Source organism: Thalassophryne amazonica, chromosome 10 (assembly GCF_902500255.1).
Source record: "Thalassophryne amazonica chromosome 10, fThaAma1.1, whole genome shotgun sequence".
NCBI classification, from domain to species: Eukaryota; Metazoa; Chordata; class Actinopteri; order Batrachoidiformes; family Batrachoididae; genus Thalassophryne; species Thalassophryne amazonica.
In genome coordinates this window covers 63867690-63891070 of record NC_047112.1, presented here as the reverse complement: position 1 = coordinate 63891070, position 23381 = coordinate 63867690, and the positions used below count along the sequence as shown (strand labels likewise).

The window sequence follows — 23381 nt, the reverse complement described above, 5'->3', positions numbered from 1 at the left end:
ACTGATTATTGTGTTGCATTGAAGATGATGTCACGGCTGTTTCACCCTGCACTGGCTTGATGAGTTATGTGTAAGAGGTACTTGATACCAAAACCAACTGGAGTTCAGTACAGACTCAACTCTAGTCGCTTGTTGAGTTCAGGTACTATCTGGTGGAAACTGCATGATAAGTCTTGAACTTCATTTCCACAAAGTATTAAGAAAATATAAACAGTATGCGACTGTACCAAAATTCGGCCTGGAGTCGGCAAAACCATGCAAACCAGAGATGGGTACAGCATATACTGCAGTTGTGGCATAATCTCAAGAATCACACCTGATAGTCAGAGCAAGGTCAGGTCTGGGCAAAGGTATGTGCTCTCTGAGTGCCTCTAAGTCTGAGTTTAACTTTCTCCTACATAATCAGACAGATCTAACACAGACTGATGGAGCTCCGTCAGGTTTTTAAGTCAACTCTTACACTTTGTAGAAGCTGCTGAAAGTTGAGCTGCCGCCATCATTAAAATGAGACAAATGCGACTGTGTCTTCACCTCAAACTCGTCCTGCAGTAACATAGGTTCGCTGTCTGAGTTCTCCTGTTTGAGTGTGCTCAGTGTACTGTGCAGATCACAGAGGGCGATCTCAGTCTCTCCAAACTGGTTGTGTTCCAGCAATGCCTGGTGGATCAGGATGTACTGGGCCTAAAAGACAACAAACAGACCCGTGTAAAAACAGACAGATTGTGTACAGTTTGGACAAAGAACTCCATGGGACAACTGCTTTTGACCTGCAGCACCTTATCAAAAATACTGATCTCAAATTGTTGCAAAACAACAATGTGATTAGTGCAGGTTTATTTAATGCACACCAACCTCATCACAGCCATTTGTGCAAACACAGATTTCTTAAAATGAACCATATTTATTTTTAAATAGTTAATAAAATGCATAGCACATGCACGTGTGCCTGAAGCATGATGTAAAATAATGTTTTACCTCCACTTGAACCATGAGGCATCTCTGTTTGCGCAGTCTGACCACATAACCGTAGATGTCCACTCGGCCCTCAGCCTCCAGACCCTCCATCATGGCGTCGATTCCAATGTAGGTGCCGTCCTGCCCACTCCAGCACTACACATCACAGATGGGGTTATTTCAATATTTTTTGTCTGTGTAGTTCTGTAAGAGGCAAGTTTATTTATAACTAAGAAAAGAAGGAAAGTAGATTTGGGAGTCTTGGCTTCTTCTTTTTTTTCTTACTGTTATAAATAATTCAGCTGCCAGTTGTCCAGTTACTTACTGGTCTGTTAAAAACCATGCACAGAAAATGCCGACATTTCTACAAATCCACTTAATTAGGATTTAACTACTGTCAAATTTAAGATGACAGTCTTTGATCCTCTTCATTCTTTGTTTTGAGCATGAATGTGTTGCGATAGACAGCTACAAATGTCCAAATATATTTGGACCAAAATGTATATGTCAGTGGCTACATCATAATTAATCAATAAATAAAATAAAAACACAACTTAGTGTGGAGTGACAAAATAAAGTTGTATAATTGGCTGTCTCAGGTAGGGCAAAAGTCAAATAAATAATACATAAACCAGTGGCGGATCCACGTTTTTTTCTTTGTGTGGTGTGACAGGCTCATGATTATTAAATGGGGGAGTGACAGAATTTGAAATAAATGTGTAAATATGCATTTGTTTTGAAGTACATTTGAAGTGTCTGTGACATACCTGAAGTTCTTTTATGCACATATTACACACAAAAGACAGAATTAACAAAAGCAATAATTGGTTATAACAAAAATTACTCTTCCATGAGGACACAAATGTAAATTTGGACAATCTGAACTAAACTTTATTCATAGAGCACTTTCAAACAGCCAACTGAAACAAAGTGCTGTACCTGGGGTCACAAAAAACAAGGCATCCCAACAACAATAAAAACAGCAAGGAACAAACAAGAACAACTATCATTAAAATTTAGGAGGTTTAGGACCCTGTCCCACTGGGGAGAGGATTAATTGTGCATGAATTGAGTACACAAAGTACCGGCGTTTGTTGTCGTCCGCAACAAAAAAAGGCCAAAAATGACAAATGTCCTAGTATGAATTACGGATATATTAATAATATATAGCGAATATATGATGAACAATCACGGTTGTATAACGCATGTAGTGAGGAAACTGATCAGATGCACTGCGATTATCATGGCAGTATTACAGGTGTATTATGATGCATCGCGCACGTGTTGTGCATGCATGGCATCTGCATTGTGGTCATAAAAGAAGCGTACTCGCTCCTTTCGGCATCACTATTCACACCAGCACCACAGCCTCTGGAGCATTTGCTGGACTTGGACAAGTTGATTGGAGTAAACAAGCAGTGAACAGGGCGAATGATGACGTCAGCAGATCGCACCAGAGCACAGCTCATCTGCACGATTATAACAAGAAGTTAAATCTGTTATAAACAGGAATAAATACTGAACAGCTGCAGACAAGAAGGAACAAACACGCAACTGTTTTATCAAGCCTTGACAATGTAAACAAGTCAAATAATTACTTTTTTAGACGACTCAAAATGCTTTCTGCAGCTGGGCCATCCTCTGTGATGCATGAGGTGATTACAGCCGTTTTCAACAGCCAATTTGCAGAATAAATGATAATGTGCCACGAAATAATTATTTTATATAGGCAGCATCTAGCGCAAAGCGCATGGCAGCCGATAGAACAAAGAACGGCATCAGCTGTGAACACAACACATCTGATTTGCATCCGCCGCAAATCAGATGCAAAGCAGACGTAATAAAAACGCTTTATTCGTGGCCAATCTGTATGCAGTCACTACAACTTACTTTAGTTTGTGATGTGGACATGATGGGCACGCAAAATATCCGTTTTACACACTGTCCCAGTCTGCTGCCAACCCACAAATCCCTGTCAGTTGCGGATATCAGCAGATGACAGCGAATATACAGCGCATAGATTGAGTATGTTTGAGTATGTACTGAGTATGTATGGAGTATGTAAGGCGGATGTCATCCGCAGCCAAAATTTTGTGCAGCTCAAAAATCCTGTTAACGGAAAAACGTGCCTCTGCGGATAACTGTGGACGTGTGTGGGTGTCGGCCAACTCATACAAGCGTGTTTCACGGATATTGCGGATGTTAAGAAAATATGAGTCAATTTTGTGAGCAATCCATACGCAAATCCTCCTAAACACCAGTGGGACAGGGCCCTTAGAGCCATTCAGGCCTTAATATTCTCAAGACATGACAGCAAGGGTTTGAGAGAAAAGGCATCAGGGGGACATATATCTGGGTGTCTCAGCAGAACAGTGAAAAGCGACACCATGTTTTCTGAGGATAGACCCTAGGGGAAGAATTTACTGGGAGAAACGCAAGGGAGATGATGGTCTAGTGGTTAAGGTGTTGGGCTTGAGACTGGAAAATGACTAAGGCCCGCTATTGCTCCCGGTGTGTAGTGAGCGCCTTGTATGGCAGCACCCTGACATCGGGGTGAATATGAGGCATAATTGTAAAGCACTTTGAGCGTCTGATGCAGATGGAAAAGCGCTATATAAATCCAGTCCATTTACCATTTCATTACTAAAATTGAACCCTGTGGGACTCCATTTAAGAGTGGAGTGGAGGAGGATTCACAAACCCCAAGACCAACACTCATAGTGCTGTCTGCTAAGTAGGACCTAAACTGTGAAAACTCTAAAAATATACTATCCTACACAGCTAACAACAAATGGCAAATCAGTATGGGGTTGCTCTCCTGTAGGTGGAGCTATTCTCAATCGCTTCTTTATCATTGTTTGACTGTTATTGTCCATTTCACATTTTGGTCAGATTTTGGTTCTTGGATGGAATTATTTTAGGAGGAAATGATTTATTTTCAAACATAACCAAATAAATGGGATGAGGAAATAAATATAATTCCTGTGGTATGGATTTGCTCACTTGTACAAATAATGTCTCACAGTGGCTTATGGAAATTGAGGGTGGGGGCATTATTGTGTAGCTCCGGTCAGTCAGAGAAGGTGACAAATTGTGGCTGATAATGAAAGATGTTGCATCTCAAATCAGGTTTCAACCTCATAAAGCCCTGCTCAAGTGCCTCCTATGTACCAAATATATTTATTTATATTTAGAATGCAATTATTGGAAAACAGTAGTGAACTCTGTATTGAGCCCTGCTGTGACAAATATTAACATTTTTTTTTTTTGCCACTTTCAGTACTGAATGAAATGATCGTATCATTTACTGTAACTGTGTGCCATTTTAACTGTGCTGATGTTGGTATTTGATACTTTTCTTTGACTGTACCTGCAGTGGATGATGATGGGGCCACTGAACACGTTCTTGAAGGTATTGACACGCCGCCTCAGTTTCAGCAGCAGATGGGGCTCATCTGGAACGCCGTGATCTGGCCAACTCATGAACTGGATGTGGGTCACCTCTCGCTCAGAGTTCTTCTCTCTCTTCTGAGGAGAAACACATTTATTCATCTTCACTGCACAGTTAAATAGATATTTGTGTGCAGCTCCTGCAGTGAAGGTCTTTGGAAGTTGTAATAACCCAAATTTTTTCTCACATAATCAGGTTGAGGTGGCGGATGGTGTAATCAGGACAGCAGCTCTCTGCATTCAGCTTCACAATGAACTCTTCAAAAATCTCAGCCTCTCCTAGCATGGCTGGCCAGTACTGTGCACACTTCACCTTTGAGACAACAAGTGAGAGAAAAGAGTCAAAACTTTCCGACCAGCTTATTAGCAGTCAAGGGAAAAATGTAGGTTAAAGTTGACACGTGGGGCCTAGATTCTGCTCTTGCTTTTGTTTTTATTTAGGTATTTAGTTATTTATTTTTTAATTGACTGCAATAGTGCATCGTCACTAAAATCAACAAAACAAACTGCTGTTCTTACCTTGTTTCCCTCTTCGCAGCGTGTTACCATGACAATATTGAAGACTGCTGCTCCCAAACCATCCTCCAGAATGCACTAACAGTCTCATCCTTTGGTCCTGTACATGCATTTTAATTTTTACCATAAACCTCATACAGGTGCAGTGCATAGGTGTGTTAAAAAGGGGGGTGGGGGGAATCAGTGTTCACCTTGAGCTGCGATATACTTTTTACATTCCTTGAACCCCTGAAGGACAAAAACAGTGAAAGTATAGTTTGTGTTACAAGACATTGACAACATTTACCTACAGATGTGATTTCTGAAATGTAGCATTGTGTACGTTCTGCCAGGAAGACTCAGATTTCAAAGCTTTCATTCAGCTTTACCTAATCAGCTGTACTTCTAATAGGAAGCAGCTGGTATGTATTTTGGTCATCAACTCATGGCCAATAGGAAATGTGCCATGCTATTTAAAAATATCAACTCACCTTTCTGCTGCTTGCAGTCGCTGGCTTGAACGCTACCTCCTCCACACCACCAAAGACTGTTCTAACATTCTGTACTATATCACTGTAGAGCAAAATCTTTTACTGTTTCTTGTCTTCTGACTCTTTATGCCAGAACTTACTCTGCCAACTCTTGCATAAAATGTATTTTATTCATGGGAATACAGGCAGAGGTAGAAAATGTTTGCTGTTAAAGCTCTGACCTCATCACTCCCCACAATATTTATGTAAACTTGTGCAGAAAGAGACAGGGGAGTGACCTGAATACTGTCAGACCATACAGATGGGTGCTTGGGAGGGCAAAATGAATGTGTAGCAGGATAGCAGCATTGTGTTGCATTGGACCTTTTGTACAGCATATTTGCATTAGCAGCGACACTAATAAAAAGATGTCACAGCATTAGTAAATGCAGTACTAATAGTAGCTGATGTAGTACTAGTGTAATACATGTGTTTTTCCATACATCAATGAAGCTGGCGTTGATGTAGTCACATCCTGGTTCACCATTTCCTGTGGTCAGGTGGACTCGGTTCTCATCATCTGAAATAAGAAAACATCAGACACCTCAGTGTGTGCATGGGTGTGTGAGTGCTCCAAACTGCAATGGTATGCAGGAACATGCTCATTGTTCATTACAAACAAACTGATGGCATAAGCAGAAATCACTCACATGGCAGAATATCCACATAGCGGTTCTTGGAAGTGTTGCAGGGCTTTTTAGCATCTTTCATTGGGAACCTGGAGAAATTCTGGGGATGCTCTAGAAAGAGAAGAAGGAAAACGGACCACAGATCGAGAGCAAAGTAACATTCACACCTTTGTAATATGAATGAATGAATGAATTTAGTCGGCACACAAATTCAGCATACAAAACTCACTCACTCACACACGCATCTTCAACTGCTTACTCATATTAAGGGTCACAGGGGGCTGGAGCTTATCCCAGCAGTCATAGGGTGTGAGGTGGGGTACACCCTGGACAGGACACCAATCTGTTGCAGGGCCACATACGAGGTCTGTCAATAAAGTATAGGTCCTTTTCCTGTGGCGGAGCGTCACGGCGGCTGCGAGCCGACGCTGCAATCCGCCCGCACGTCTTTCATTTAAAAAATCTCCTTTAACAGTGGAATATCCGGATAAAATGCTGAAACCGACTTCTTCTGAAACTTCTCTGTTCTCTCATGACGTCCTGGATCAATAGAGCCTGAAATGTGGAGGTTTTCAGCTTGAAACAGGCTGACGACGGCGCCTGAGAGCGCTGCACGACGTCTCCCACCGTGGGAAGTCCTTAAAGCGACAGTATCACCTCAAGATCTCTCATCAGCCGTTAAAATTTTCACTGAAAACCAGCTTAATTTTTCGAACCGTGTCCACTTCGATGTGTCTCACAGGTTTAGAAAAAATTTTGATCAAACAAGCGCCAGTCTCTCAGCAACTTCTCAGACAAAGGAATTCCGACGAGGGGCTGGACGACTCCTCCCACAAGGAGTGCTCACAGGCGAATGACGTCACCGACAGGCGTGGAAAACTCACGCATGCTCACGAGGGTTCAAGCATGTCTGACGTAAAAACATATGAATGAAATCCATATAGTTTTTGAAAAAAATAAAAAGGACCTATACTTTATTGACAGACCTCGTATAAACAAACACATTCGCCACCCACACGCACACATACAGACAATTTTAAAGTTTTTCCAATCCACCTAACCTGCGTTTGGATGTGGGAGGAAGCTGGCGCACCTGGAGGAAACCCACACAAACACGGGGAGAACACACAAACTCCACACAGAAAGGCCAAGGGTGAGAATGAACCCATGACCTTCTTGCTGTGAGGCAACAGTGCTAACCACTAAGCGACCGTGCTGCCAAACAAAACTCATTGTCACAAAAAAAAAAAATACAGTTAATACATGTGGCAGAAAGGGTGTAGGCAGAAACAAAAGCTTATATCCCACCCCTTCTTTTACCATAAATAATATAATATTAATTATAGTAAATACAGTGCATCAGTACATACATTTTCCAGCAGGTAATGATGTGACAGACACCTACATTTGTCAAGTTTTCAGTAAAGTATGAGGTTGTTTTTTCCTTCGAACAGTGCTTCACCGTTTCCACATTTTATGATACAGCCTTATTCCAAAATGGAATAAATTCATTTTTTTCCCCTCAAAATTCTACACACAACACACACCTCATAATGACAACATAATTTTTTTTTTAATTCTTTGTCAATTTATTAAAAATAAAAAACTAAGAAAGCTCCATCAGCTTGGATGAGGAGTGTCAGTGCACAGCCATTTTCAGATCTCTCCAGAGATGTTTAGTCAGATTCAGGTCTGGACTCTGGCTGAACCATTCAAGGACATTCACAGAGTTGTCCTGAATCCATCCATCCATCCATCCATCCATCCATCCATCCATCCATCCATACATACATACATACATACATACATCCATACATCCATTTTCTTCCGCTTTATCCGGAGTCGGGTTGCGGGGGCAGCAGCTCAAGCAAAGCCGCCCAGACCTCCGGATCCACACACACCTCCCCCAGCTCCTCCGGGGGAACCCCAAGGCGTTCCCAAGCCAGCCGAGAGATGTAGTCCCTCCAGCATGTCCTGGGTCTTCCCCGGGGCCTCCTCCCAATGGAATGTGCCCGGAACACCTCTCCAGCGAGGCGTCCAGGGGGCATCTGGAAAAGATGCCCGAGCCACCTCAACTGACTCCTTTCGACGTGGAGGAGCAGCAGCTCGACTCCGAGCTCCTCCCAAGTGACCGAGCTCCTCACCCTATCTCTAAGGGAGCGCCCAGCCACCCTGCGGAGGAAACTCATCTCGGCCGCTTGTACTCGCAATCTCGTTCTTTCGGTCATGAGCCAAATCTCATGACCATAGGTGAGGATCGGAACATAGATCGATCGGTAAATCGAGAGCTTTGCCCCCCAACTCAGCTCTCTCTTCACCACGACGGTCTGATACAGCGACCGCATCACTGCAGATGCTGCACCGATCCATCTATCGATCTCACGCTCCATCCGTCCCTCATCGTGAACAAGACCCGAGATACTTAAACTCCTCCACTTGAGGCAAGGACACTCCACCAACCTGAAGAGGGCAAAGCACCTTTTTCCGGTCGAGAACCATGGCCTCTGATTTGGAGGTGCTGATTTTCATCCCAGACACTTCACACTCGCCTGCAAACCGCCTCAGTGCACGCTGAAGGTCCTGATTTGACGAAGCCAACAGAACCACATCGTCCGCAAACAGCAGAGACGAGATTCTGTGGTTCCCAAACCAGACCTCCTCTACCCTGGCTGCGCCTAGAAATTCTGTCCATAAAATAATGAACAGAACCGGTGACAAAGGGCAGCCCTGGCGGAGGCCAACGTGCACTGGAAACAGGTTTGACTTACTACCGGCAATGCGAACCAAGCTCCTGCTGCGGACGTACAGGGACCGGATAGCCCTTAGCAAAGGACCCTGGACCCCGTACTCCCGGAGCACCCCCCACAGGGTGCCCCGAAGGACACGATCGAATGCCTTCTCCAGATCCACAAAACACATGTGGACTGGTTGGATGAACTCCCATGAACCCTCGAGCACCGATGGAGCATGTAGGACGAAAACCACACTGCTCCTCCTGAATCCGAGGTTCGACCATCGGTCGAATTCTCCTCTCCAGTAGTGGAATAGATCTTAAAGGAGTGGCTTCAGGACAGCGTCCAGCCCCTCCTGAAGCCACTCCTTTGATATCTTGGCTGTGTTCTTAGGGTCACTGTCCTGGTGAAAGTTGAACCATCACTCCAGTCTGAGGTCAAGAGCGCTCTGGAGCAGATTTTCATCTAGGATGTCTCTGTACATTGCTGCATTCATCTTTCCCTCAATCCAAATCATGTCCAATCAACTCAATTTACACCAGCTGTAGAAACATCTCAAGGATGATCAGTGGAAACTGGATGCACCTGAGCTCAATTTTGATCTTCATTGCAAAGACTGTCATATTTAGGGGTATGAAGAAATGGAATTAATTACCGGAATGCATTAAACTTATTTCAAATGAATGTTCTTTTAAGGAACTTCTAAAGCAATATTTACTGAAATAGCTAGCAATCTATTTATTTATTATTTTTATCATTTACAGACAAGTTTTCGTATATATTATATATATATAATATATATATATATATATATATATATATGTATATGTATTATATATATAATATTATATATATATATATATATATATATATATATATATATATATATATATATATTATCTATATATATTGACCAGATGTGATGATTAATTTGATGGAAGTTGATTGGTTTTGTTTTATTTTTTCCTTTATTATTTTTTTTTATATATTTTTGAATGCATTTTTGATTTTTGATATTGTATATTGTGGTTGTTGTTTTGCTTTGCTGCAGCTAATGGGGATCCTAATAAATAAACAAAAACAATAAACTGTGATTACTTATGCACATGAGATTTCTTAGTTTTTATTTATTTTTTTAATTTTCAAAAATCAAAAGAAAAAGGTTCTTTTCATATTGTCATTATGGGGTTTTGTGTGTAGAATTTTGAGGGGAAAAAATTAATTTCATCCATTTTGGAAAAGGCTGTAACATTAAAAAAAATGTGGAAAAAAGTGAAGCGCTGTGAATACTTTCTGGACGCACCGTACACTTGACCTTCAGGGTACAAATCCAATCCTTGAGCTTTATGTGTTATTGCCTTGTTTTTTATGCTATGTCTCCTTATGGGAAACCATCCACCAATTTTAAAAAGCTACCAAAAAAATTACCCCATCTTTCAAAAAACAAATGAACACTGAAAGGCATTAAATTACCTGAAACTCTGCCAGAAAAAGACGCCCATCATCAGCAAGCTTCCTCTTGTAGGTTTCCAGCAATAACTCTGCAGGTATTGGCTGCACATTCATCAAGTTCTCCTCGTCATCTACGAAACAAAACCGCTCAGCCAATCAGAAACCACTTTGAATAGAATTTTTAGTGTCATACAAGCCTTACGTGTTTATCTTAAATGAAACACAGGTAGGTGGGGCTAAAGTCAGTTCAGCTGTACTTTTGTGAGTTTGGCAGTTTACAAAACAATACTGCAACATAAAAAGCGCAATCAACTTTGGAATAACTATGACATTTTCACAAACACACACACTCATCTTCAATGACTTATCAAAGATCAGGTCTCAGGGGGCTGGAGCCTATACCACCAGTCACAGGGTGTGAGGCAGGGTGCACCTTGGACAGGACGCCAGTCTGTCGCAGGGCCACATATAGACAAACACATTCACACCACACTGACAATTTAAAGGTTCCAATCCACCTAACCTGCATGTCTTTGGATGTGGGAGGAAGCTGGAGCACCCAGAGAGAACCAACACAAACACGAGGAGAACATGCAAACTCCACACAGAGAGGCACAGGTGGGAATTGATCCCATGACCTTCTCGCTGTGTGGTAACAGTGCTAACCACAAAGCTACTGTGTTACCTATGACATTTTCAACAAGCTGAAATGAAAGTTAAAGCATAAGTGCAAACAAGATAGTATCTGGCACATGCTAGATGCTAGACAGTGTGGAAGTGATAGCGTCCAGTACTCATGAGACAGAATCTGAATCTACATAATATCCCCGAGTGTATATTATTGACCGTGTACAATGTGTCAGTGCCTCTGTAACAATACCCATAGATTTGATGGAAAAATAGGTTTGAACCTCAAATGGGGTGTTTCCAAATGGTGCCATCTTTGCAGAATGTGACTGCATAAACCCTGGCCAACCCATAAATGAGTAAAGAGGTGGATGGACAAAACCAATGCAACATCGATGTGATGAATGAAGCCAGACCCCCACATCTACAACCCCTGGCACAAATTATGGAATCACCAGCCTCGGACGATGTTCATTCTGTTGTTTAATTTTGTAGAAAAAAAGCAGATCACAGACATGACACAAAACTAAAGTCATTTCAAATGGCAACTTTCTGGCTTTAAGAAACACTATAAGAAATCAAGAAAAAAAGATTGTGGCAGTCAGTAACAGTTACTTTTTAGACCAATCAGAGGAAAAAAATATGGACTCACTCAATTCTGAGGAATAAATTATGGAATCACCCTGTAAATTTTCATCCCCAAAACTAACACCTGCATCAAATCACATCTGCTCGTTGACATTGACCCTATGTCATGAAATTGACCCTATGTGTCTTTTTGCAAGGAATGTTTTCACAGTTTTTGCTCTATGGCAAGATGCATTATTATCTTGGAAAAATGATTTCATCATCCCCAAACATCAGAAAAGTGTCCAAAATATCAACATAGACTTGTGCATTTATTGATGATGTAATGACAGCCATCTCCCCAGTGCCTTTACCTGACAAGCAGCCCCATATCATCAATGACTGTGGAAATTTACATGTTCTCTTCAGGCAGTCATCTTTATAAATCTCATTGGAACGGCACCAAACAAAAGTTCCAGCATCATCACCTTGCCCAATGCAGATTCGAGATTCATCACTGAATATGACTTTCATCCAGTCATCCACAGGCCACGATTGCTTTTCCTTAGCCCACCTTGTTTTTTTTTCTGTTTAGGTGTTAATGATGGCTTTCATTTAGCTTTTCTGTATGTAAATCCCATTTCCTTTAGGCGGTTCTTACAGTTTGGTCACAGACGTTGACTCGTTTCCTCCCATTCGTTCTAAAGCGCCTTGGGGCAACTGTTTGTTGTGATTTGGCGCTATATAAAAAATTGATTGATTGATTGATTGATTACCCCCCCCCCCCCCCCACATACCCAGAATTGTCCTCTTTGAGCAGTAATTGATATTTTTCCCGTCTAAAATCACTTCATTTGGACTTTAAACATAGTTTTCTCTTTAAATCTTTCTTAAGGAGTCTCCAATTTATTTAATTACATTTTTCCTTTAATTTGTCCCCTATCTCATACCTTAGAAATATTCTTTTTTTTTCATGCTCCCTTTAGGACAGGGTGGTGACCAAGTGGTTAGTACACTTGGTTTCAACCCCCACACCTTTCTCCATATAATGTGGAGTTGCATCAGGAAGGGCGTCCGGTGTAAAACATGTGCCAATTTAACATGCAGATCCACCTGGGATTAGCTGTGGCGACCCTGAGTGAGAACAAGGGAGCAGCTGAAGGGACTCACTCTTGCTCTCTTTAGGCGTTGCCCTAGTAGAGCATCCTCTCCATCCCTCCTCTCCACCACCATCTGCATGGTCTGCCTGTTTGCCTCCTGCCTGGTGGCTCCATCCTTAGCATCCTTCATCTTTTATAACTGTCGTCCCCAAACCATCTCAGTCTCACCTTTTTGACTTATTTCCAAACCATCCTACCAATTTTATCAGCTCTGCCAATTCCAGCTTCACCTCCTATCTTTTTATTAGAGCCATGGCCGATAAGCCATACACAACATAGTAGCTTGTAACCTTTGATTTTCACTCTTGCAGATACTCTTCTATCATAATCACTCCTGCCCCTCTTCTCTACCTTTCCTGCACTTTCCTCACCTCTCTACCACACTCTTTGAACAGCTGACTCCAAATATTTAAACTCATCTATTGCCACAACATTCACTCATTCACAAACGTACTTTTTCTTGCTCTGACTGACTTTCATCTCCAGAGCATACCTCTACCTCGCCAGGCTTGTCCCAGCCTACTCTCTCCTCTCAATACAGATTACATTGTCATCTGCAAACATCATAGTCCATGGAGACTCCCATCTGATCTTGTCCATTAATCTGTTCATCACCAATACATATAAAGAAAGGGCTCAGAGTTGATCCTTGATGCAATCCCACATCTAGCTTGAGACCAGAGCCCGTAGTCTAGTTTGGGGGCGGGCGCTAAAGGGGTAAAATATGACGCATATGACGTAATTTCTCTACTTCTGGGGGACCAACCACGGGATTTTCAATGGGTTTCTGGGCAAATTACACACAAACCAAGTGAAAATGCAAAGAAAAAGTGACGATGCGGTGGAAAGTGGACAAGTGTTGTGGTTTATTTACGATCCGGAGCTCAAAAGTTTAAAAGCAGTTTTGCAGGTGAGAGAACACAGCTAGTCCGGTTAGCTGTGTAGGCTAACACTTACCGACACAACATATCCCACTAGCTTCATCTTTTCTTCTCCACTGGGAACCGAAAACAAAAAAATACTTTTCGCGATTGCTTCAGTGATTGCAGCGGAAAACAAAACAGTACACCATTTATCTATGTGAAGGTATGCTCTGTATATATTAAATGGAGGCCCCCATTAAGTGGCCAAATCCCGCGATATCATGGAGGGTTCAAACGAGATTGCAGTCTCCTATCCCTACTGCGCATTTCACCACTATTACACTGTCCTTATGAATATCCTGCACCACCTTCACATACTTCTCTGGCACTCCAGACATTCTTGTAGAATACCACAACTCCTTTCTTGGCACTCTGTCATAAGCTTTCTCTATGTCCACAATCACATAGTTCAACTGCTTTAAGCCTTCTCTAGTCAGCAATCTCAGCACAAACACTGCATGCGTAGTGCTCTTTCTTGGCATGAAATCACATTGCTGCTTGAAGATATTCACGTCTTTTCTCAGCCTGTCTTCCACTTCCACTCCACTTTCCAAAATGTATTTATTTATTTATTTTAAACAATATGGTTAAAAAAAGCCCTGTGATAGACTAGCATCCTGTCCAGGGGGTACCCTGTGTCACACCCTATGATTGCTGGGATTGGCTCTAGCCCCCCCATGCAGAGGACTCACCCCCAACCGGGGTGCATGCCAGTTTGGGGGCCCCATGTCTCTCTCTGGATGAATTTAATTCATCCAGGAACACCTTAGAGAAAAATCCACACTTTGTGTCTAATCACATTGCACCGTCATCATTTACAAAACGGCCGATTTTGATTATGAATTGGGAATTGTCTTTACTGAGGGATTGGAATGGAGTGAACGTGGAGTATGTGGTTCTATGGCACCTTCCCTGAGCTCATAATAATGAGATCTGGAAACTCATAATAATGAGATCTGGAACTCATAATTACGAGATCATTTCTCTAATTACGAGATAAGGGTTTTAATTATTTTAGTTTTTATTCAGTGAATGCAATGTGCTTCCATCGCTGAGGACCTGAGTGAGGAGAGCAGTGATTCACTATAGAGTTAATGTCATGACTTGCTCCTGCTCAGTACTCAACAGTTATGTTTTCTGTCTTTATTGAGTTCTTTTGTCTGCTTTTTTGATCAACCTGTTTATTTTTGCTTTTGTCACAGCTGCTTGTTTTCTGCTCCTCACACATCAGCCACATCTTGAGTTCCATTCTGGTTTAGATTAATTTAATTTAATTTAATTAGCTTATAATGCACCAAATCACAGCAAAAGCCGCCTCGAGGCACCTTACACAAAATAATTCAACATAAATTTAAATAAATAATTAAAAATGAATAAAAAATTTCAAATACATAATTAAAAACAGAAGTAAAAGAATAAAACAGATACAAAAAAAAAATATTCATAAGAAAGAGAATAAAAATAGGTTTTCAGTCTTGACTTAAAAATGTCCACGGACTCTGACTGCCTCATGGTCGCAGTTTAGTCTTTGATCCACTGTCTTTGATTTTTGTTCATCATTGCTTTTGCCACAGCTTGTTGCTTTTGTTCATCACACTTCAGCCACATGTTGAGTTCCATTCTGTTTAGTTTAATCTTTGATCCAGGGTCTTTCATTTTTGATCATGGTTGCTTTTTGTCACAGGTTTTATTTGTCACGTGTTCATTTGAGTCGTTAGTTATATTTTGTGTTTTACAGCTCACCACATGTCAGTTCCATTCTAGTTTCAGCTTTTGATTTTCTTGTTGCTTTCTTTTCTATTTATTGTCAAGGATTAATCTGTTCTTGTTATTCCATGCAGACTTTGGTTCGAGTTGTTCTTCTCTGTCTTGCTAGTGTAGTATGTTTGATTATGGGTTTTAGTCATGTCCATGCTGTCACTGCACTCCCATGTCTGTCTCTTCTCATCTTGTTTCTCATGCGTTCACACGCAGTCTCATTTGTTTCACAGTCTCATCCTTTGATCACTGCACTCTCTTGCCTTTTCACCAGTAAATCCTCATCTCTGTTGGCCACACCCCATTTTGTTTGTCATCTCCTCATCCACCTCACACTCTGATGAGCGCCACTAGCTTAGCTTATGACAAGCTAAAAGTGGACTCTCTCGTTATGGCCGAACAACTGTACAGTTTCTGGTTATTCTGTGTTAATACGCGCCCGTGGCGACTGCTTGATGAATTCCTGCACAAAAAAGTAGTTCCCAGATAATTGTGATATATTCTTGTGAGATAATGAGTATATCTCATCTAAATTAATTCTAAAATTTACCAGTAATAAAATTATAAAGAGAACTGAAGTTTTAAGAGTGGCCATAATAAATATTTAAGAAACTTAAAGTTTATGAGCAACTTCACCTGTTATTGCTCAAGCACACTGTAAACATTGACATGATGGAGTTGATGCGGAAGAGTTCAGAAAGATACGACTGGAATGGTTGATGACATTTACATTTGGCATGAAAGACTTGGGTGTTAACTTTGTGGTAAAGTCAGAACAAGAAGCTGCACTGAAAGAGATCTATCTGGGACAAAGAGACACATTCTGTACATTGTCGCTCCAATGAGAGCGGCACACTGAGCAGGGTACATCCACCTGTCACAGCACTCTCTTGTCTCACAAAGTGCCTCTCATCTTTGTTAGTCTACGCCATCCTCCTGCCCGCATCACCACACACCTGCTTCAAATCACATCCTAATTAAACCACTGTGTATTTAAGCCCTGCTACTTTTCTTTTCACTTGCTTGTTTGTTCTATCTCTGTTCCAGCTCAGTACCATAGTTCTTTGTTCCTAGCCATACTTCCTTGTTGCCGACCGTGCCTGTTTTCTCTACCTCGCCTTTTGTCTTGCCCTTGTAACTTTGAACTGCCGTGCTCTGACCTCAGCCTGTATTTTTGATGACGTTCTTGCTTTACACCTGCCTGTGCCTTGCCTTGTTGACTGCCTTTTTGTGTACCAACCTCTCTGCCAGTATTTCGATAAGCCTTTATATCCTACCACCCTGCTTGTGAGTCTGCATTGTGCCTCCTTGCCTCCTGCTGTGCCCAGCTCTCCTGAGAATCATGACAGTTAATCATTCACTTGTCTTGAAAAGTCCACTATAGCTGCACATAACAACATGGTAAAGGGCTACGCTAGCATGACAATTCGCTAGCATCATATAACATGATGCTAATAGGCTAATGTTAGCATGAAAAAAATCACTAGCATAACATAACACTATGCTAATGGCCTAGCAAGAAAAGGGATTTATAATGTGCTTAAAACAAACATACTTAGGATCATAATTTTGCACATTTTTGTTAATTTTACATGCCTTCCTGAAAAAATGATGACCTAACTATGGATTCTGGTTTTCCATAGGACAGAGTAATGAACTAACTAATAACAGACAGACAGATTCAGACAGTTACAGTCTAGACGGGAACTTCCCACTAGTCATGGAGAGGGTCCACTAGTCCCAGTCCTAGTATTAAGGAGAGCATGTTGACATTGTTTTTAATTTATGGGTAGGCTATATGTTACACTAAAGTAGGTTAAGTAATGTGACAAAAATCTAAATGAAAAAAACCCCCATTTAATTATGGTGAATTACCATTATTTGTTAATTTTTCAGTTCAACAGATTTATAAACAACAATTAAAGGGGATTAATCGTGTATGTCAACAGAATCCAAGTTTTATTTTTGTAAATAGAACAAAACTGGATCTAGTTTGTTAGCTATTTGAAAGTATTATTTATTTGTGAACTTTAAAATCAGTTGGAGTTATAATATACATAATCAAATAATGTATAGAGATTAGGACCAGTGGACCCTAGGACTAGTACAACCCCTGGCAAAATGATGGAATCACCGGCCTCGGAGGATGTTCATTCAGTTGTTTAATTTTGTAGAAAAAAAGCAGATCACAGACATGACACAAAACTAAAGTCATTTCAAATGGCAACTTTCTGGCTTTAAGAAACACTATAAGAAATCAAGAAAAAAAGATTGGTGCAGTCAGTAACGGGTTACTTTTTAGACCAAGCAGAAGAAAAAATATGGAATCACTCCATTCTGAGGAAAAAATTATGGCATCACCCTGTAAATTTTCATCCCCAAAGCTAACACCTGCATCATATCAGATCTGCTCGTTAGTCTGCATCTAAAAAGGAGTGAACACACCTTGGAGAGCTGTTGCACCAAGTGGACTGACATGAATCATGGCTCCAACACGAGAGATGTCAATTGAAACAAAGGAGAGGATTATCAAACTCTTAAAAGAGAGTAAATCATCACGCAATGTTGCAAAGATGTTGGTTGTTCACAGTCAGCTGTGTCTAAACTCTGGACCAAATACAAACAACAGGGGAAGGTTGTTAAAGGCAAACATACTGGTAGATCAAAGAAGACATCAAAGTGTCAAGACAGAAAACTTAAAGCAACATGTCTCAAAAATCGAAAAATGTACAACAAAACAAATGAGGAACGAATGGGAGGAAACTGGAGGTCAACGTCTATGACCGAACTGTAAGAAACCGCCTAAGGAAATGGGATTTACATACAGAAAAGCTAAACGAAAGGCATCATTAACACCTAAACAGAAAAAAACAAGGTTACAATGGGCTAAGGAAAAGCAATCGTGGACTGTGGATGACTGGATGAAAGTCATATTCAGTGATGAATGTCGAATCTGCATTGGGCAAGGTGATGATGCTGGAACTTTTGTTTGGTGCCTTTCCAATAAGATTTATAAAGATGACTGCCTGAAGAGAACATGTAAATTTCCACAGTCATTGATGATTATGGGGCTGCATGTCAGGTAAAGGCACTGGGGAGATGGCTGTCATTACATCATCAATAAATGCACAAGTTTATGTTGATATTTTGGACAATTGAAAGGATGTTTGGGGATGATGAAATCATTTTTCAAGATGATAATGCATCTTGCCATAGAGCAAAAATTGCAAAAACATTCCTTGCAAAAAGACACACAGGGTCAATGTCATGGCATAGGGTCAATGTCAATGAGCAGATCTGATTTGATGCAGGTGTTAATTTGGGGGATGAAAATTTACAGGGTGATTCCATAATTTATTCCTCAGAATTGAGTGAGTCCATATTTTTTTCCTCTGATTGGTCTAAAAAAGTAACTGTTACTGACTGCCACAATCTTTTTTTCTTGATTTCTTATAGTGTTTCTTAAAGCCAGAAAGTTGCCATTTGAAATGATTTTAGTTTTGTGTCATGTCTGTGATCTGCTTTTTTTCTACAAAATTAAAACAACTGAATGAACATCCTCCGAGGCCGGTGATTCCATAATTTTTGCCAGGGGTTGTAGACCCTCCCTGTATAAACTGTATGTGTGCACACCTTGTTTGTCTTCACTGCCATCAGAAACATGACAACTATCAAGGTTTTTTTTCTGGTAAATCATCATCAAGAAGTCAGCAGTGGTTTCTAGCAGCGGAGTTTGTGCTGTGAGAAGCTGCGTGGGCCCCAGTATCCCTGTGTGGGCAACAAAACACATCCATTCATTGTTGTACATCATGCATACAAATAAGATCTGTCAAGATTTTTGTCACTTGGATTCATATCCAACCAGCAATTACAGGAATGCGCTGTTAAAGAAACTGTGAGCGTTGATAGAATAACGTACACTGAGGTGGGAGCATTGATATATTTAGTGGACTCCTCGTCATCTTCATTCAGAAGAGTATTCCTCGCCGTCTTCGTCATGGTAACTCTCCTCACTCTGCTCCTCGCTGAGCTTCACCAACACTCTGTTGTAATCATCTACACCGCATCAGATCAAGTGAGTACAAAACGAAGACTTTAAAAAATGTGTATGAGTATCACTTTTTTATGTATACAGCATCATGTATACGTTTACTCACATGGAATTACAGATGGTGAACGATTTTTCTTTTTGTTTTCTTCTGTCACTCCTGTGTTAAATGTCCTCCAGTTTTTATAGGTGGGGAGTCTCTGCAATGCAAAAGAGATTTTTTAAAAAGTTGGTCTGTATGGAATGAATTGGCGGTGTTCTATACATTAACTTCATTTTAATAATAAGAGAGGTGGGAGATAATCCAAAACTAATATGCAGAAAAGTCACCAATATCCTCAACATCAGAAACAAAAACTGGATTCTTACATTATTTCCTCTGCCCCAGTTATGTTTTCATTGCTGTTTATGTGTTTGTCTGTTTTCAGCACGTTGCCCCATCATATAAAATTTTCTAAAAGTATGGCCCTTTAAGTATTAGTTAAAATAAATCTCTACAGCATGACATAAATTAAACAACAAAGTCAAAATAATGGAATGCATAAACATGAGCTTTCGTTAGTATATAACATAATCACTTTTACAGACAGTTTTCTTCAATGACTCAGGGGATGGATACAGTTGTGCTCAAAAGTTTAGATACCCTGGTAGAATTTTTGATTTTGTGGCCACTTTTCAAAGAATATGAATGATAACACAAAAACTTTTTTGCACTCATGGTTAGTGGTTGTGTGAAGCCATTTATTGTCAAACAACTGTGCATACTCTTTTAAAACATAATGACAACAGAAACTAACCAATGACCCTGATCAAACTTTACATCCTCTGGTGATTTTGACCTGATAACATACACACAAGTTGCACAAATGGGTTTGAATGGCTACTAAAGGTAACCACCCTCACCTGTGATCTGTTGCTTGTAAATCATTGTGTGTGTATAAAACGTCAGTGAGTTTCTGGGCTCCTGACAGACCCTTGCATCTTTCATCCATTGCTGCACTGATGTTTCTGGTATCTGAGTCATAGGGAAAGCAAAAGAATTGTCAAAGAAAAGGTAATTGAACTGTATACAACAGGAAATGGATAACATGATATCCAAGGGACTGTGAATACCAATCAGCAGTGTTCAACTCTAATTAAGAAGTGGAAAAATGAGGGATTCTGTTGGAACCAAACCACAGTCAGGTACACCAACAAAAATCTCAGCAACAACTGGCAGGAAATTGTCCAGGATGCAAAAAAACACAACAAAACAAAAAAACAAAAACACAAGTAACTTCTGCTGAAATACAGGACTCTCTGAAAAAAGTGGTTGTGGCTGTTTCAAGATTGGCACTTGAAGAAAAATGGGCTGAATGGTGGAGTCGTCAGAAGAAAGCATTTACTACACAAATGCCACAAAGTAACCCACTTACAATATGCCAAACAGCACAGAGAACAAATTCATCTGGAATGATGAGACCAGACTTTATCATTTGGCCACAACCTAAATGTTACATTTGGAGAGGAGTCAACAAGGCCTTTGATGAAAGGTATACCCATTCTACTGTGAAGCACGGAGGTGGATCACTGATGTTTTTGGGGATATGTGAGCTACAAAGGCACAGGAAACTTGGTCACAATTAATGGCAGGATGAATGCAGCATGTAACAGAAAATACTGGAGTAAAATTTGCACTCATCATCTCAGAAGCTGCGCATGAGATGTATTTGAACATTCCAACATGGCAATGATCCAAAACACAAGGTCAAGTCGACCTGTCATTGGCTACAGCAGAATAAAGTGAATGTTCTGGAGTGCTCATCTCAGTCTCCTGACCTCAATATCATTGAGCCACTCTGGAGGGATCTCAAATGTGTACTTCATGCAAGACAGCCAAGGAATTTACAGGAACTGGAGGCTTTTTTGCCAAGAAGAATGGGCAGGTTTACCATCAGAGAGCCTCATCCATAACTACCACAAAAGACTCCAAGCTGTCATTGATGTTAAAGGGGGCAATATGTAATTTGCAGCACGGTGGCTTAGTAGTTAGCACTGATGCCTCACAGCCAAGAAGGTCATGGGTTCGATTCCCACCTGTGCAGTGGCGCCAGCAAAAAAAATTCTAAGGGTGGCTAGTGGGGGTAGGCAAAATCTTAGGGTGGCATACCCGACCAAAAAACAAAAACAACAAAAAAAAAAAACTATTGATATACTGAATTTACAGTATATTCATATATTTAAACAAGGTGCGGAGGACCCCATTGTGCTCTTGTTTCTTATTCTTATTATATATTATTATTGTTGTTGTTGTTGTTGTTGTTGATGATGTTCTGTTGCTCTTGTTTTAACACCATTTTCACATTATTAACTGTTGTGATTTAAAATACATTCCCTAAATTCACACAAATCCAATGCGCCCTCATGTGGTGGCTGAGGGGTGGATCAGAGTAATCTCGTGGTGGCTGTAGCCACCCCCAGCCACCACATGGGGGCGCCACTGCACCTGTGGCCTTTCTGTGTGGAGTTTGCATGTTCTCACTGTGTTTGCTTAGGTTTGTTCCAGGTGCTCTGGTTTCCTCCCACATTTAAAGACATGCAGGTTAGGTGAATTAGAAACTTTATAACTGCCCAGGTCTCCCTGCTTAAATGAAATATACGGTATTAAGAATTGGGGTATGTAAACTTTTGATCAGGGTCATTTGGGTAGTTTTCTGTTGTTGTTATGATTTAAAAAGCGTAAACACAGTTGTTTGACAATAAATGGCTTCACACAACCACTAACCATGAGTGAAAAAAAGGTTTTGTGTTAGCATTCATATTGTCGGAAAAATGGCAAAAAAACAAAAAAAAAAAAAACAACACAAAACAATTCTGCCAGGGTATGTAAACTTTTGATGACAACTGTACATGCACATTCCAGTTCACTGAATATATGACGCCTTTTCGCTGCATGTTATCTTCTCAACTTGATTCATCTGTATCTCCCTATTTTCGGTTTTCCATTGTCCAATCCTGGTACCTAGTACCTGGTCCTGTTATTGGCGTCACCCTCCAATATGGTTCCACGTGAGCTGAGAGGAAAGCAAAAGTGATGTGAAAACAATGCAAACTGCTGACTGGTCAGAGAGATTCGTCACAATTACTGCGTCATCACTGTGCGAGACAGGAGACAAAAGACGTCCTGAAGAAACCTGCCATCTTTAAAATATTGTGATGCAAGTAGACCTGTCCATGCTGTACCATAACACAAAACCTGAACACACTGATTATTGTGTTGCATTGAAGATGATGTCACGGCTGTTTCACCCTGCACTGGCTTGATGAGTTATGTGTAAGAGGTACTTGATACCAAAACCAACTGGAGTTCAGTACAGACTCAACTCTAGTCGCTTGTTGAGTTCAGGTACTATCTGGTGGAAACTGCACGATAAGTCTTGAACTTCATTTCCACAAAGTATTAAGAAAATATAAACAGTATGCGACTGTACCAAAATTCGGCCTGGAGTCGGCAAAACCATGCAAACCAGAGATGGAGTACAGCATATACTGCAGTTGGTGCATAATCTCAAGAATCACACCTGATAGTCAGAGCAAGGTCAGGTCTGGGCAAAGGTATGTGCTCTCTGAGTGCCTCTAAGTCTGAGTTTAACTTTCTCCTACATAATCAGACAGATCTAACACAGACTGATGGAGCTCCGTCAGGTTTTTAAGTCAACTCTTACACTTTGTAGAAGCTGCTGAAAGTTGAGCTGCCGCCATCATTAAAATGAGACAAATGCGACTGTGTCTTCACCTCAAACTCGTCCTGCAGTAACATAGGTTCGCTGTCTGAGTTCTCCTGTTTGAGTGTGCTCAGTGTACTGTGCAGATCACAGAGGGCGATCTCAGTCTCTCCAAACTGGTTGTGTTCCAGCAATGCCTGGTGGATCAGGATGTACTGGGCCTAAAAGACAACAAACAGACCCGTGTAAAAACAGACAGATTGTGTACAGTTTGGACAAAGAACTCCATGGGACAAACTGCTTTTGACCTGCAGCACCTTTATCAAAAAATACTGATCTCAAATTGTTGCAA

The 23381-nt window shown here is 40.8% G+C and overlaps 2 protein-coding genes and 1 long non-coding RNA gene across 3 annotated transcripts in view; all 3 read right to left on the bottom strand.

Annotated features, from left to right (window-relative positions):
* ptprc (protein tyrosine phosphatase receptor type C) overlaps positions 1–23381 on the bottom strand; it is a 115052-nt gene that overhangs the window by 17087 nt on the left and 74584 nt on the right. The window contains exons 23-24 of the mRNA XM_034180122.1: positions 23101–23250; positions 19435–19525 (exon numbers count right to left, since the gene is read on the bottom strand). Of these exons, the coding sequence (XP_034036013.1) occupies positions 19435–19525; positions 23101–23250 (241 nt within the window). The remainder of the gene's footprint in view (positions 1–19434; positions 19526–23100; positions 23251–23381) is intronic.
* On the bottom strand, positions 466–18989 carry LOC117518882. The gene is made up of 3 exons (XR_004563111.1): positions 18911–18989; positions 8170–8178; positions 466–475 (listed from the first exon to the last, which is right to left on the bottom strand). It is a non-coding gene; the product is annotated as an uncharacterized LOC117518882 (long non-coding RNA).
* Positions 1006–10394, bottom strand: LOC117518879 (receptor-type tyrosine-protein phosphatase C-like). Its single transcript, XM_034180121.1, is given in 9 exon segments — positions 1006–1110; positions 4325–4482; positions 4593–4717; positions 4924–4961; positions 4964–5020; positions 5112–5148; positions 5873–5949; positions 6080–6169; positions 10264–10394. Coding segments are annotated over 7 exon segments (426 nt in total). The 5' UTR covers positions 6141–6169; positions 10264–10394; the 3' UTR covers positions 1006–1110; positions 4325–4451.